Here is a 16869-nt window from a genome sequence, read left to right on the forward strand (position 1 = left end):
CTTCTTAAATTGTGGCACCCAGAACTGGACACAGTACTGCAGGTGTGGTGTGACCAAGGAAGAATAGAGTGGGACTATCCTTTCCCTACCAGGGATGTTGGTGGCGCTGTGGGTTAAACCACAGAGCCTAGGACTTGCCGATCAGAATGTCGGTGGTTCGAATCCCCGCGATGGGGTGAGCTCCCGTTGCTCGGTCCCTGCTCCTGCCAACCTAGCAGTTCGAAAGCACGTCAAAATGCAAGTAGATCAATAGGTAACGCTCCGGCGGGAAGGTAAACGATGTTTCCATGTGCTGCTCTGGTTTGCCAGAAGCGGCTTAGTCATGCTGGCCACATGACCCGGAGGCTGTACACCGGCTCCCTCGGCCAGTAAAGCAAAATGAGCGCTGCAACTCCAAAGTCGGTTATGACTGGACCTAATGGTCAGGGGTCCCTTTACCTTTACTTTATCCTTTCCCTTGATCTGGACGCTAGATTTCTGTTGATACACCCTAGAATAGCATTCACCTTTTTTGCTGCTGCATCACACTGTTGACTCATGTTAAACATGTGGTCCACCAAGACCCCTAGATCCTGTTCACATGTACCATTAGTAAGCCGTCCATAGCCTACTAGCCAGGATAAGAATAACACACCAGATCCCTCTTGCAATGTAGATGTTCTCTCTCAATACACACAGATTTCATCATAATAACGGTGCCTCTTTTTGCTAAACAGAACTAGGAAATGAGAGAGGAAAATCGTTAAATAGAAACAGATATGCAAAGTTGTGGTTTTCCATACTGAGATGCAATGTGCTGCGTGGCACTTCCTCTATTTTCTCCCCTCTCTATTGTGCCTTATTTATTTGGGGGGGGGGGGTGGAGGAGAAGGGGTCAGGGTTCCTTCCTTTGATCTCGCTGTCCATGAAAAGCAAACAGCAGGAATCAAGGCAACATGAATGTTTCCATGTAATGCGATGGAGCAAAGGCTAAAGAAATTTAGGCAGCTTACAGTTTAACAGAATCAAAGCAAACTTCCTGGACAGGATAAACACAAACCGAAGCGTTCATCAAAGGTTTCACGTTCCAGGGTTTTATTTGGGAATTGACAAAAGCCTCTGTTCTTATTAGCCGAGTTTAAGGGAATGGATTAGTCTCCCTTTGGTAAAGAAATGGATTTTAGCAACGGCTTCATCTAAACCAGAATGCCACATATATGGCAGGGAATTCTTTTCTGTAAAAAAAAAAGATATGTGTGTGTGTGTTTTTTTTAAAAAAGTGGGTTTCACAGCAGCTATTGACTTTTTCTGAGGATGAAAGAACCTCTTCCTTGATCCACGGCAAACCTGAGTGTTCTGCCATGGAGGCAGGACAGACAGAACATTGGTTGGGGAAAGGGAGGGCATTCTGTTGACTGACAGCTGTGAGGAGTAGAGGGAGGGAGTGAACATTCCATGACATCACAGTAGCTTAGCCATTCAGGAACAGGGCTTGTGGAGAGACATGGAGCTGCCAGTCTTTGCTCGCCTAAGGTTTAATGCCCTTTCTGTGTTTAACTTTTGGCAAATTGACTATGGGCTGGAGGGAAATAAAACAGCTGTGCTAGCAGAAGTCCTGCTAGCACAAGTGGGGCTTTTTCATATGTCCTGCACCCATGTGCCCCAGATCAGCTCTGCTGGGGCGAGGGGTCAAGAGAACCCCAGGACAGCACATGGGGGAGTAAGGGTGTGCCATTTTAGGGAATTAAACTTAACTTTTGCGAATTTATTCAGTGAGGAGTCTTAAAAATATGTGTGTTTTTTAGTACGAGGAATTCAAATCCTCTATTATTATTGTGACTGGTCAACATTTAGCTTGGTAAGTCTATGTTTGATGAAGAAGCACTGCTTTAGGAAAACCAAAGAATTTTAATTTTGCCTTCTGAAAATGTCAGGTAATGCTAAATAATAATAATAAATAAATATATTATTGATATATAATGTAACTACAGGTACTCGGCAATCATTTTTAATGATTTCTATGCCATTTTACACACATTTTACTTACCAGGCCAAACTAAATCATATTAATCATATTAATTGAACCAAAATACCTTTCGAATTCCCAAGTCACACTTTTTAGCATCCCCTCATTTTTTGGAATTTGAAAGTTGACAAATTCAACAGGCCCTAATGGGAGTTTGCTCCATCTTCCAAGCAGAAATGCACTGTGACAGAATAGTGATCTGAATTCCTCCCTATATTTTGCAAACCTACAACCTCGGCATTTTAATTTAGTGTCTCATTCATAAATGACATATATGCCAAGACTTTGGATTTAGAAGTAAGGGTGGATGTTTTACTTTTTTAAAAAAAATTACTGCATGTCGCACAGGGTGTAACTTGTTTTTACTGACTCACATATATATTTTCTTTGACAGCACATATATTCCAGTGCCACGCAAAATCAAAGTCAACAAAGGCAAGGTGAGTTATTGCTCTGATCTGGCCACAAAGTTCTTCCGTACATAAGCATGGGCTACATTCAGATGATCCTTCTTACCGTAGAATTGTAGAATCAGAAAAGACCGGCCCTTCAATGCAGGAATTTTTGCCCAGCGTAGGACTCGAACCCACAACCGTGAGATTAAGAGTCTTGTGCTCTACCAACTGAGCTGTTCAGCTGGCTAACCATAGATGGAACTTCTCTAAGATTTGCAGTTCTCGCTTACAAAGTTAGTTCCATTTTGTGTACACTTGAAAACATTGGCAGCATTAAGATAAATTCAGCAGTATAAATAAGTTTTGATGGATGCAATAATGGAATGCTGAAGGGTTTGGTTTATATAAAAAATGGAGGGATTTATGTTATGCAGAATGAACCATGGAAGGAGAGGAAGGGAAGTCATTGATATTTTAAGGTTGTTTAAATGAATATTCTAAATTGTAACACACACACAACACAACACAACACAACACAACACACAAAGTTAGTTCCATTTATGCATCACTTCCTGGGAAACAGCTTGAAACAACTGAGCAATAAAAGTATCAGCAGTAGAAAACTTATATAGAATAATTTCTTATATCAAAACTATTTCAAATCCAATATGGTTACAAAGTGGGATTAAAAGCCCCGGTTTAATGGCTTGTTAAAAGAGGAAGCTTTTCAACAGCAGTGGTGCTTATCTGATATGCAGCGGGAAGAAATTCCACAGGACAGATGCCATCCCACCAAAGGTCCAATTTCAACAACAGAAGGAAGATGGGAACAGGTGGTATCTGCAGTGATCAGTAGGGTGTACAAGGGGTCAGACAATCTTTTAGGTATCTTGTACCCAAAAGCACACAGGAAATGTGTGTTTTAGGATAAAGTTGATCTGGAAGTGTGTCGCTGGCATCCATCTGTCTTGAGAGGCAATGGAGTGCACCTTCAGGGGCAAAGTTCACACTGCTGCGTTAGCACACTATTGGTCTCGTCCTCTGTATCCACTGAAGCCTATCTTCACATGCAGGGGAAGTCCCTAACTCACTGAGGGTTTGAGACCCATCAGTTACACTTGCCTGGTTTAGCCGGCCAGTCAAGTCCATTACCAGGGGTCTGTACATTGAGATAAAATACATATTTTGCAATACAGTGGTACCTTGAGTTAAGAACTTAATTCATTTTGGAGGTTTGTTCTTAACCTGCTGCCGTGCCGCCACCGCGAGATTTCTGTTCTCATCCTGAAGCAGAGTTCTTAACCCAAGGTACTATTTCTGGGTTAGCGGAGTCTGTAACCTGAAGCGTCTGTAACCTGAAGTTACAGATAGGTAGCCGTGTTGGTCTGCCATAGTCAAAACAAAATAAAAAAATTCCTTCCAGTAGCACCTTAAAGACCAACTAAGTTAGTTCTAGGTATGAGCTTTCGTGTTCATGCACACTTCTTCAGATACACTGAAACTGAAATAGAAGGGTCTGGTGACTTCTGTTTCAGTGTATCTGAAGAAGTGTTCATGCACACGAAAGCTCATACCTAGAACTAACTTAGTTGGTCTTTAAGGTGCTACTGGAAGGAATTTTTTTATTTTGTTTTGACTGTAACCTGAAGTGTTTGTAACCTGAAGCATATGTAACCTGAAGTACCACTGAAGCATGTTTAGTTGCCTTATACTGAGTCGAGACTATTGGCCCATATAGCTCAGTATTGTCTACACTGACTGGCAGCTGCTCTCCGTGTTTTTGGTTTTTGTTTTCTTAAAAGGGGACATTCCCTGCTCTACCAAGGGATGCTGAGAATTGAATTCGAGGCATTCTTCAAACAAAGCAGATGCCATACTACTGAGCCACAGCCCCAGTACCTACTTTGCAATGAAACATTTAACAATACGCATTATATAGGAGGATTTTTGTACAGGGTGTTGTTTTTTTATCTCTCAGGTGACTGTAGAAATGTGGTGAAATTGATTTATGAATGAACACATGTAAAGGGGCGGGGGACAGAAGAAAAAATTACAGATCCCTCCATCCTTACAACAAACCCCATATCATGTCAGGGGGGAGGAGCCAAAGTTCCAAGGGGGACTTGCAAAGTGATGCTGTTCATATTTCCCACCCTGTAACCATAAGAAGAAGCAGGAACCAAGCTAGCAGTTCAGTGGCGTGGCTGCAACTCCACTTACTGGTGGGGATGGGAACTGCACATGAAGCATTTCCTTGAACTGTTCGTTTATTGCAGAGCTTTCCAAACTGTGTGTTGCGACACGTCAATGTGTCGGCTGCAGTGTGTAGGTGTGTCGTACGAACGCTCCTGGAATGGGGTCAGTTGAACCTCCGGTTTGCTAGTAAAACTGAATTACTGTGTCGCAAAATGATGTGTGTCTAAAAAGTGTGTCCCCCAAGTTTGGAAAGCTCTGGTTTACAGTGGTACCTTGGGTTAAGTACTTAATTTGTTCCGGAGGTCCGTTCTTAACCTGAAACTCTTCTTAACCTAAAGTACCACTTTAGCTAATGGGGCCTCCTGCTGCCACCGCACTGCCAGAACATGATTTCTGTTCTCATCCTGAAGCAAAGTTCTTATCCCGGGGTACTATTTCTGGGTTAGCAGAGTCTGTAACCTGAAGCGTCTGTAACCCGAGGTACCACTGTATTGCCTGGGGCTGATAGGAGTTGGAGGCTGAGTCCAATAGCATTTGGAGGACCACGGGGGCCACTCATGTTCTAAATGTTCTGACCCATCCTGGTTTTTACATGATAAGGCAGGTGAATAAATACACAAATTCTGATTTTGAAACCCCAATTTTACTGCAATTTTGCACTTGAATTCAGCGACTTCTAACCTTGTCCAATTTCATATCTCGTCTTAGCGACCTTTCTTGCCTCAGTGTTGTATGTGCAATCAAACTAACAAGGCCTGTTGATTCATTCTTTGCAGATCCTGATTTATCACCCCTTCTTCATAAAATACGTTTATGATAACTGGCTGCATCATCATGGGAGATACCCCTCAACAGGCTTCCTGTCAGTTATATTTGCTCTTCACATCTGCGATGAGGTACGTGCAATGCTAGGGCTCGGTGTAGACATCACGGGAAACTGTGGTTTGCCACTATGCCCGCTCAAGAGGGAGAACGAAAGCTTCCACTTTCTAAACCAAGCACAGATCCCTGGAGTGCTTGTGAGCATTGCAGACATCATAGAACCACCGCTTCCAATTCATTAGAAGTAAAAGTGCCACTTTATTCTGCACATAATTCACATCCTCAATGAGGTGTGAATATGCACATAATTCACATCTTCAGTGAGGTGTGAATATGGGCTAATTCTCCAAGTTCAGATGTAACCAAGTTCAGGTAACCGAGCAAAAATGAAAGCTTCTAGCTTCCTCCTCACAGAACAGATGGGAGTGAACAAGGCTCACACAGTTCATTTAAACAAACCACAGTTGCCGGATTCAGAGGTCACAAGGAACTTTTAAATCAAAAGAAGAGGCTTTGAAATTCCTCCTTTGGCATGGAAAAGAAAATGAGAGAGAGGAGGGACCGCATTTTTCCAAATAGTAAACTATTGGAGCAGACCTGTTCCTCACAACAGGGTAAAAATAGATGCTGAGTGTCAGTTCTGGGTTATTCAGGTACACAGAGACGCAGGTGGCGCTGTGGTGTAAACCACTGAGCCTCTTGGGCTTGCCGATCAGCGGTTCGAATCCCTTCGGGGTGAGCTGCCATTGCTCTGTCCCAGCTCCTGCCAACCTAGCAGTTCAAAAGTACGCCAGTGCACATAGATAAATAAGTACTGCTGTGGCAGGAAGGTAAATGGCGTTTCCATGTGCTCTGGTTTCCATCAAGGTGTCCCGTTGCACCAGAAGCAGTTTAGTCATGCTGGCCACATGACCCAGAAAGCTGTCTGTGGGCAAACGCCGGCTCCCTCAGCTTGAAAGCAAGATGAGCGCCGCAACCCCATAGTTGCCTTTGACCGGACCTAACCATCCGGGGGTCCTTTAACTTGTTCAGGTACAGTGGCATCTCGGGTTAAGAACTTAATTCGTTCTGGAGGTCCGTTCTTAACCTGAAACTGTTCTGAACCTGAGGTATCACTTTAGCTAATGGGGCCTCTTGCTGCCGCCACACGATTTCTGTTCTCATCCTGAAGCAAAGTTCTTAACCCGAGGTACTATTTCTGGGTTAGCAGAGTCTGTAACCTGAAGTGTCTATAACCCGAGGTACTACTATATATGACTTAAACCCGATTCATTCATTCTTCTCCCCCACACACAATTCCTATCATGTGGCAGGGAGATTGGAGATATGTTGGAAAGCTCAACCTCTACAGATGGGCTCCTTCTCTGCTTGGGGAAGGTGATGAAGGTGGGGATGAGAAGGAGATGGAAGGGTCAGGAATCTCGTTCCCGCTCTCCCCTCATCACATGAGCTTGCAGAGGGCTTCCATCGATGGAAATGGGGAAAGGGGTTGAATACTATATGAGATACAGGTGGTCACCAACTTGGATGTCTTTTTGGATGTCGTCCTCTTCTCCTTGTGCCCTCCATCTTTCCCAGCATCAGGGTCTTTTCCAGGGAGTCTTCTCTTCTCATGAGGTGGCCAAAGTACTGGAGCCTCAGCTTCACGATCTGTCCTTCCAGTGAGCACTCAGGGCTGATTTCCTTCAGAATGGATAGGTTTGATCTTCTAAAGAAGATCATGGCCACTGGTCCCAACACCTCCTGGCAAATAGAAAGGGAAGAAATGGAGGCAGTGACAGATTTTACTTTCTTGGGCTCCATGATCACTGCAGATGGTGACAGCAGTCATGAAATTAAAAGACGCCTGCTCCTTGGGAGAAAGGCGATGGCAAACCTAGACAGCATCTTAAAAAGCAGAGACATCACCTTGCCAACAAGGTAATAATAATAATAATAATAATAATAATAATAATAATAATAATAATAATAATTTATTTGCACCCCGCCCATCTGGCTGGGCTTCCCCAGCCACTCTGGGCAGCTTTCAACAAAGATTAAAAATACATTAAAATGTCACACATTAAAAACTTCCCTGAACAGGGCTGCCTTCAGATGTCTTCTAAATGTCAGGTAGTTGTTTATCTCTTTGACATCTGATGGAAGGGCGTTCCACAGGGCTGGTGCCACTACCAAGGAGGCCCTCTGCCTGGTTCCCTGTAACTTGGCTTCTCGCAGTGAGGGAACCGCCAGAAGGCCCTTGGCGCTGGACCTCAGCGTCCGGGCACAATGATGGGGGTGGAGACGTTCCTTCAGGTATACTGAGCTGAGGCCGTTTAGAGCTTTAAAGCAGAGCACTTGCTACGTTGAAGGCCGAGACTTCTTCAGAGTTCTTTTCTCTTTTTCCTTGCAGGTGGACCTTTACGGCTTCGGAGCCGACAGCAAAGGGAACTGGCACCACTACTGGGAGAACAACCCATCAGCCGGGGCTTTCCGCCAGACGGGCGTCCACGACGGGGATTTTGAATCCAATGTAACGTTGACTCTTGCCTCGGTCGACAAAATACGCTTTTTCAAGGGCAGATGACCCCGGTCACGGGGAGCGCTGTGATTTCTGACTTACGGGGAATACAGAGACTTTTGCTGAAACGAAAGGGGTCTCGGAGTTGACTGTATCTCACGCCTTAGCCGACAAAGCCAGGAATGACCGCCGGGTTGCAGTTTGCAAGCGGCATTGCTGGGTTCCCGAGATTTCTTTACCAACGTTTGAAGGATGTGGGAGGATTCCTCTTCCTGCTTCGTCACTCTCATTTTTGTGAGACATTTCCACTCTGTAAATCTTGCCTTGTGCAAGTTAAAGGAAGCAAAAGTTAGATCCCGACCCCTAACCCCCTTTCGTCTTTCTGAGAACGCATACCTTGAGCTTTCATTTTCTCTGGGACCGAAAACACAGCGAAAGAATGCTGGATTTCATTCCTGACAACAGTGGATGTGAAACACCCTCTCCGTTCACAAATTACCTCAAAAAGGAGCTAATTCTGTTTTTTATCTTCTCCCAGGAGCAGCGTCCTTGCTAGACCTCCGAGCTCCCATACTGCATTATGATCAAGTGTGCATTTGTCACCAGCCGGCAAAAATTGGCACCAGCTTTCGCTGAGATTCCTGCATTGCAGGGGGTTGGACTAGACGGCCCTGGGGTCCCTTTCAACTCTAAAATATTATGATTCTATTATTATATTTGCCAAGAGCTGGGAATATTGAATGAAACACTTTCCAGTTATTACTGTGGATTCCCCCCTCCCCCCCGTGTGAAATGTATTTGCTCTTCTTCATAGCCATAATTAAGGAGGGAAAAAATGGGGGGGGGGGTGAAAATGAAGATATAAGAAGCTGAACTAGTCACTATTGTTTACCTTTTAAAAATGTCTTTCTCGCCGCTTCTGAGCTTTCGACTCTGCTACCAATCAGAGAAATGAAGTTATTTTTATATCTATATAAATTTTTGTCATTGACATGTGCCTTTCTGAAATATCAAGAATATAAAAGGGAGAGTTGTTTTGTCTTGTTCGGCTCTCACCGAGACTGAAATCCCTCGATTAAACCTTTTATATATATATATATAGGGAAATAACTGACCAAAGTTCAACGCTACTTACCGTCATCAGTTTTTTTTATCGACAGCTTTCTTCAGTCTACTTGAAAGGTTCACGAGCAACAGTCGGGTTTTGTTTTTGTTTTTGAGAGAGAGAAACGTTTTTGCCTTATTTTTAAAAGAATGTGGGGTTTTTTTATTAAAAAAAGATTTTTTTTGGCTTCTATTTTTTACTGCTGTGGTAGGTGGCTCCTGTGTGAAATTGTCCTGAAGTGGAAGGAAATTGTCTCCACCCCAGGAAGATATTGTTCAAGGGCTACATCGGAGGAGGGAGCAGAATCAAGATGTGAGATCCATGGCCAGGGAATGGGATTACTTGGGAGTAAGTCCCCAGCGAACTCCATACAGCTTACTTCTGAGCAGGCAAGCATAGGATCGCACCGTCAGGAACCTTATAAACAATGAAAAGAGGAAGGGATGATCTCCACAGTTAACAAGGCCCTTAAGCGAAGGTGACAGGAAGAGATTGGGCTGGAACGTTGTTGTAGAAAGCATCCTCTTCCAGAGAATGAAGTGAGGGGAAGCCGTCCTTAACGAAGCATTTGCCACAGGAACTAATTGTGAGACTGTTAGGAAGACGGCCGTGTGGCGGTTTCAAGAAAATGGTGATGGGCAGATCCACGTTAAAGTTGCCTCGTGCCGCTGGTCATGGGACCTCTTGAGTGGACGTTTGGGGGGGGGGGTGTCAGAGTGATTCTTTGTCCTGAAAATCCAGGCGGTTATGCTACCTTCTTATTTCCTTTTTTAAAAAAATAAAAATAGTGTGTATCTATTTTAATTGTCGCTATAAAAAGGAGAGAGAAACCCTTTCTGAAAAACTCTCCGAAAGATCTCGTGCAAGGCTTTTTAGTTCTCGCGGGCAACCCACATCCGAGGATAAACACAATTATTATTTTTAAATAAATAAGAATGCATAAACCAGCTGTATTTCAGCAGGAAGGGGACGACGTGGGGATCAGGACGGCTGCTTTTTCCTCAAAACAAAAGGGGCCAGATTTAAGGATGCTTTTTGAAAACTTGCCACTTGACCCTTAGCCCCAGTGGGTTGCTGTCATTAATTTCACGGCGCAGGTGTAGTTCGAAACCTGTTCGAAACGAGTGCTGCAGCAAGGATATTATTGTCTGCCCCAGAATTGTTTTGATTCCCTGGTAGGGTTGCCAGTTCCTTTTGCCCGCCTCTGCGCCTGTGCCTTTCACAGCACCATGATCCGCAAGCGGCTAATTCTTATCTGCACGTTGTGGGAATCATCGCCTGCAGATCAGGGTCGCTGCTCAAAATGCACAAGAGCAGGCCAGACTGCCCCAATTAATTGGCAACCCTGTTTTACAGACTGGAAATAATGTTGTTTTTCTCAACATCGTACTCTGAGCTTATAGGGTCGGAACAACAACCGAATAAATCAATTTGTAGTTAGCACCCGAGGAGGACTGAACTCAGAGGCATTTGATATGCATGTGAAAGATTCTAGTTTCAGTCCCTGATGTCCCGTTCCCCTTTAAAAGGAACTCTGGTTCATCATTGCATGAGATCTGGAAAACCTTCCCTACAAAGACAGAAAGAACTGAGATACATGGCTTGGCTTTGGGTGGTGCTCTTACCCTGAGCACAATCTGTGACTGGGTCAGAATTGTGAAATTGGCTTAATTTATTCCTTGTTCTGGGATGCGGGTGGCGCTGTGGGTTAAACCACAGAGCCTAGGACTTGCCGATCAGAAGGTCGGCGGTTTGAATCCCCGCGATGGGGTGAGCTCCCGTTGCTCGGTCCCTGCTCCTGCCAACCTAGCAGTTCGAAAGCACGTCAAAGTGCAAGTAGATAAATAGGTACTGCTCTGGCGGGAAGGTAAACGGCGTTTCCGTGCGCTGCTCTGGTTCGCCAGAAACAGCTTAGTCATGCTGGCCACATGACACGGAAGCCAGTAAAGCGAGATGAGCGCCGCAACCCCAGAGTCGGTCACAACTGGACCTAATGGTCAGGGTTCCTTTACTTTTACCTTATTCCTTGTTCCAGTATTTTGAGGGGGGTTTTCCAATCAAGTATGTGAATATATGTATTGTGTTTCTTTAAAAAAGGAAGATAAAAAGTTCTAGGTTGGTAGGGAGAATGAAAACATATGGAGTAGCGATGGAAGGCAGTAATGAAGGAAGGATAGAAAGTGGAAGTTCATAGGAAGGAGAAGAACTGCTTTGAGCACACAGATGTCCCGACCACAGAATGTCCCTGTAAATATCCGAGCAAGCAGAAACGCTTATGGGTTTTCTCACATAGCCATGAGGGCTGCAGGTTGTGTGTTTGTGTGTGTTAGCAACCCCTGCTCTCTAGTCAGGGGCAGAGCCTGCACTGTGCTCACTCAGTCTCAATGAGAGCTCAGATTGATGCCTTTGTTTCCCACAAGCCAAGGAGATGTCCAACTGGGAAAGCTTTCCCTTGGCTCCCAAATGTTGTGATGAGAAGCAGCTTCCCTGGTTGGATTTCTGCCTGTCCTGGCACAAGAATCCCTGCCGGAAGGCGGAGACAAATGGCACCTTTCGCCCAATCAAACCATTCACCAGCCCACCTCAGCAGAGCTTGGAGCGTAAGAACGTAAAGAAAATGTTCTCAAATGAGCTGCTTATTTGGTTATCCTCCATAATGTTTTCTTCTTCTTCCGGAACCTGTGGTATTACTTTTTAAGGAAAGAAATCACTCTTAAGAAACTTGTTGACTTATCGTTTTTAAATCAAGGTGTGTTTGTTGCGTGGGTGTAATTTCTCGCCCTTCTTCCTTTTCTGTTGGGTCGTGTTGCTGCTTTTTGCAGAATTCTCTTCTGCGTTCTGCTTATACTTCTGGCCTCTGATTTGGCAAGGCTGCAAGTTCCCAAGCAACTTAGGCACACGTACCCAAAAATCCCTTGCTTCAATATTTGAGCCTTTAAAAAGCAGGCAGGGCTTTGGGCATTGTTTGGAAATAGGCTCCCAGCAAGCAGGTCCAGTGGTCACAGACCAGCCCTGCTTTAATGGGTGAGAATCTATGTCCAGTAGCTTTCGTAAGCATTCAGAAAGTGCATGTTCTCCCCTTGGCTGAGAAGAAGGAGACTGTATCTCTGTTTACCTCTAGGTGGCAAAGCCAGCATTTCTCACTTTTCTGATACCAGGTGATCAGTGATTTATTGATTAAAAATGGAAGCTAATATGACAGTCAAAATGACAAGGGTTTTCTCATTTTCCAGCAAAACTCTAGTAACCAGTAACACTCTATAGCTGTCTTCCTGCTATGATCGCAGCGAGGGTTACCAGCTTTATATATATACACCTACTTGTGCTCTTGTGCCTTTAACAACAACTTGAACTGGAGGCAATGGGCAGACGCGTTGAACTCAATTGCCTAATTTAAATCCATTTCAACAGGGTCTGCATGAGTTGCTGCCTGCAACTTTCCACTCTGTGGAGAATCTTTTACCCACCAATTTTTTTGAAGGTGGAGTGGGTGTTAAAGGCGGAGGAGCAGGCCTAGATAGGTTTCCTGATCAGTTGGCGACCTTAATCACAGAAATGTCGGTGGGGGCAAGGGTGAAGTGCCAGCCCCTGCAAGCTCCCCTTTTGAGGAAAGAACTGTAGCTCAAAAGTAGAGCTTTGCATACAGAAATACCTGGTTCAATTGCTAGTGTTGCCCAGTAGGTCTGGAATGTCCCTGCTAAATTATCTTTTTAAAGTATTTATTTGTAGGTGTGGGTGTTTTGAGCAAAGCCAAATTTCTTTGACACTTGTCTCCAGGGTTGTCGTCAAAGTCTTCTTTCTATCTATCTTTCTTTCTTATACTACTCTTTATATGATCACTTTTCTCTCTCCAAATGAAGGATCACTTTGTTTTATTTGGCGACATCTTATTTATTGTTGACATTTTCAATACGATGCAAATGACTTCGAATAAATTTTTGTATTGTAATCACCCCTCCCTCTCAAAGGCCTCTTTATTAGACTCGGCGTCTGATTAAAGAAATTGTACTCGCTGACCGCAGGATTTAATTGGTTAAATTGTTCATTGAGTGTGTGGCAGCTGTGAAGAATCAGATTCCGTGCTATGGGTTGTTAGGAAAGGAACTGAAAATAAAACTGCCAATGTAGTGATGCTGTTATACAAATCTACGGTGCGACTGTATTTGGGGATTGGTAGCAGGGCGGTGAACAGGGGTTAGTGAGCTGGGGGTGTATGTGGAGAGGAGGGGGTGTCAAGAGGCAGAGATAAGACAGGCTGCTGCAGAAGCCAGGGCGTCTTCCCATCCTGAAACCAGTTCCGCTCCCTGCTGGTCTCCCAGGACCAGTAGCAGTCTGAAGAGCAAGGAGCAGAAACAGACAAGACTACAGAGTCTCAGATTGCTTGAGAAGGACCCAGGGAAGGAGGAGACTTAGAGAATAGGGGCAAGATCCACCAGGACAAAAAGCTGTGCCTTCCAGAGTCATCCCTGTTTCCTTGAATAAAAAGTTGCCTTCACTGGCGCTGTGTGATTTATTGCTAACCTGCTCCTCACAGTTCTATATAGTCTTAAACGTGCCAGACATTTGCAGATACAGATGGCACAAAGTGACTATGTGCCTCAATACCTGTGAAAGAAATAAAATCATGCCATATGTTGTTTTTTAAACTGATTTCTCCCTCTCACATACGCAAGGGGAGAGAGAGGAAAGAAAAACAATACTTGTATCATACACCTCCTCTGAATGGTACAGTTGTATTATCATGGTTGGGATAGGCCTAATCTCCTTGCAGTTTCTCTAATCTTTGCTTAAAGGAGTCTAAACTGGCTTGAAAGAAAATTCCATAAACTAGGTACACATCTTTCTGATTTACTTACATATAAACTGCGCTTTCGATTAATAACAATACACCAAGGCAGTGTGACACACAATGCAACAGAAACCTGGGTTAAAAATGGCAATAGCATATCCATAAAGGTGGTGTTATTAAAAAAATAAAAATAAAAGCAAATTAAAGAGAAGGCACCATGTGGTAAACACACAAACGTGTGTGTGTGTGTGTGTGTGTGGACACAGGTGGTGCTGTGGTCTAAACCACCGAGCCTCGGGCTTGCCGATCAGAAGGTCAGCAGTTCAAATCCCCGTGACGGGGTGCGCTCCTGTTGCTCTGTCCCAGCTCCTGCCAACCTAGCAGTTCGAAAGCATGTCAGTGCAAGTAGATAAATAGGTACTGCTGCGGTGGGACGGTAAACAGTGTTTCCGTGCACTCTGGTTTCCGGCACTGTGTCCCGTTGCACCAGAAGCGGTTTAGTCATGCTGGCCACATGACCTGGATAGCTAGCTGTGGACAAATGCCGGCTCCCTCGGCCTGAAAGCAAGATGAGCGCCGCAACCCCAGCCTTTGACTGGACTCAACCGTCCAGGGGTCCTTTACCTTTACATATATACGTGTGTGTGTGTGTGTGTGTGTGTGTGTGTGTGTGTGTGTCACACACACACCACACACCAAGTAGGTACAATAAAAATTGGCTGAGTATGATTTTAAGCATAGGATAAAATGAAGCCCATTACTGTTTTGGGTGAGATGAATATTAAAATAATATTGTTTCTTATTGAATTAACGAAATCCTCGGTAGTGGCGCCCTCCCATCAGATGTCAAAGAGATAAACAACTACCTAACATTTAGAAGACATTTGAAGGCAGCCCTGTTCAGGGAAGTTTTTAATGTGTGACATTTTAATGTATTTTTAATCTTTGTTGGAAGCCGCCCAGAGTGGCTGGAGAAACCCAGCCACATGGGCGGGGTACAAATAAATTATTATTATTATTATTATTATTATTATTATTATTATTATTATTATTGATAAGGCAGAGGGAGAGGACAAACCGAGTTTTTCCTTATTGACGTCTATTGATTCTGGCTCGAGTGCCGGCCTGGGGAAAAGGCAGGATAGAAATAGACATAATGATGTACTAAAATCAAACTGGTTTGTAAAAACACACTTTCCAAAGGCCTTTCTGAACTGTACAGTTTTGTTTTGTTTTTAAAAAAGGCAGGGGTGACTCCTACCCGACAGCTGTTGGCACCAAGAACCATCAGTTTCTTGCTTTGTATGCAGAAGGTCCCAAATTCAATCGCCGGCTTCTCTAGGTAGGGCTGGAAACATCCCCTACCTCAAATCCTGAAGGAGCTGCTGTCAGTGCAGATAATAAATGAACAGTATGACTCCATATAAAGCAGCGAATTATATTCCTATGTTCAAAACGCAGAGCATGTTACAGTAACTGTGACTTCACAGAGTGACAGAATGAGAAGGAACTGTGAGGGTCATCTTGTTCAACCCACTGCAATGCAGGATTCTGCACACGCCGTCACCCATCCAATTTGAAACCATACTGGACCCTGCTTAGCTTTGCAAAGGTGCTTGCAGTTTTATTGCTGCAAACTCCTGGCCTCAGTTTCGCCAAGGCTCACAGCTGTTGGCTGACTTCTGCTTCCCCTTCCTACACACAAAGAAACCCCCGCTCAGCATATGGTCAGATCAATGAGCCAGCTAGGATCAGTTGATAACCACCTTAATGGCTTCCAATTAATTAAGCAAACAGTTAACAGTGACAGTTGTTTTAGGAATGTCGATCCGGTCCAATGGAGCAGTGAGGAGGAAACCCAAAACAGCTCAACGAGGGTTGAGCATATTCAAAGGACATGGAATTCTGCCTGGTACTGTATTTATTTAAGGAATATATATATATATATAAAATTAAGGAATTCAACCAACTTGAGGAACTTGGTCAAGTGATACCAGCTTTCTGAAGTCTGAGAATCATTTGCACCCACAGCTGCCCCATGCATCTTACTCCCCCCCCCCCATAAACCCATTTTACCCACAGGGGGCATTACTGTCCACTCTATAAACGAAAGCTAGTTGTCATATTTTGCTGTGTCCACTAGAGGGCGCTGTGCTCCTTTGATCACGGCTGACTCCTGCCTTGAAAGAAAAGCTGCAAAATTGATTGATGGGTTGGTTGATTTGTTATGGAAGGGCATTCGCCCATTGGAGTCCTCTTCCGTCTCACACACACACTACATTTCAGAAGTGGAGACCCAGGATTTTCACCTGCTTCACTGTTTGTGAGAACAAAACCTAGGATACACCAAACGATTTAACCAATTGCAATCTATTTCTGTCGGAGTTATTGAAATGCACCCAATTCCCTCCCTCCTCCTCACCCTCACCACCGCTGTCCAACACACACACCCTCAAAAAAAAGTTTATGATCTGAAACATGTTCAAAAACGAGAATGGGGATCTTTCCTTTTCAACCAGAGCTTTGCAAAGAAGACTTCAGGTCACATTTGTGCCATGTGGTATGATAGCACTTTAAATTCTGGGGGCTGATAGCACTTTAAATTCAGAATTCTGGGGGCTGCAGCTTGTTTAGGGTGCTGCGAGATGTTAGGAGAGGCCTATTCTACTTGCAGAACTACAGTTCCCAGGGTCCCCCCAGTGAAGATGGATGGACTGATAAACCTCTAAAAGGTAAAGGGACCCCTGACCATTAGGTCCAGTTGCGGACGACTCTGGGGTTGCAGAGCTCATCTCACTTTAATGGCCAAGGGATCTGGCATACAGCTTCCGGGTCATGTGGCCAGCATGACTAAACCGCTTCTGGTGAACCAAAGCAGTGCACGGAAATGCCATTTACCTTCCCACCAGAGTGGTACCTATTTATCTACTTGCACTTGATGTGCTTTCGAACTGCTAGGTTGGCAGGAGCAGGGACCGAGCAACGGGAGCTCACCCCGTCATTTGAACCGCCAACCTTCTGATCGGCAAGCCCTAGGTTCTGTGGTTTAACCCACAG

At 44.4% G+C, this 16869-nt stretch overlaps 1 protein-coding gene and 1 long non-coding RNA gene across 7 annotated transcripts in view; one reads left to right on the plus strand and one right to left on the minus strand.

Moving 5' to 3' along the window:
* The window catches only part of ST3GAL1 (ST3 beta-galactoside alpha-2,3-sialyltransferase 1), a 112085-nt gene extending 99108 nt beyond the window's left edge, over window positions 1-12977 (plus strand). For 5 of the 6 annotated variants that reach the window (XM_083749350.1, XM_083749351.1, XM_083749352.1 and 2 more), the window contains 3 exons: window positions 2400-2445; window positions 5373-5492; window positions 7811-12977. In XM_083749350.1, coding sequence (XP_083605476.1) covers window positions 2400-2445; window positions 5373-5492; window positions 7811-7984 — 340 coding nt within the window. In that variant the 3' untranslated portion in view covers window positions 7985-12977. Of the gene's footprint in view, window positions 1-2399; window positions 2446-5372; window positions 5709-5743; window positions 5806-7810 lie in introns of those variants that run through there. The other variant, XM_083749355.1, reaches the window with a different exon arrangement.
* The window catches only part of LOC310849341, a 462163-nt gene that overhangs the window by 279826 nt on the left and 165468 nt on the right, over window positions 1-16869 (minus strand). The gene's annotated exons all lie outside the window — the stretch shown is intronic.

Source organism: Podarcis gaigeae (assembly GCF_964106915.1).
Source record: "Podarcis gaigeae genome assembly, chromosome: 7".
In the NCBI taxonomy this organism is placed as follows: Eukaryota; Metazoa; Chordata; class Lepidosauria; order Squamata; family Lacertidae; genus Podarcis; species Podarcis gaigeae.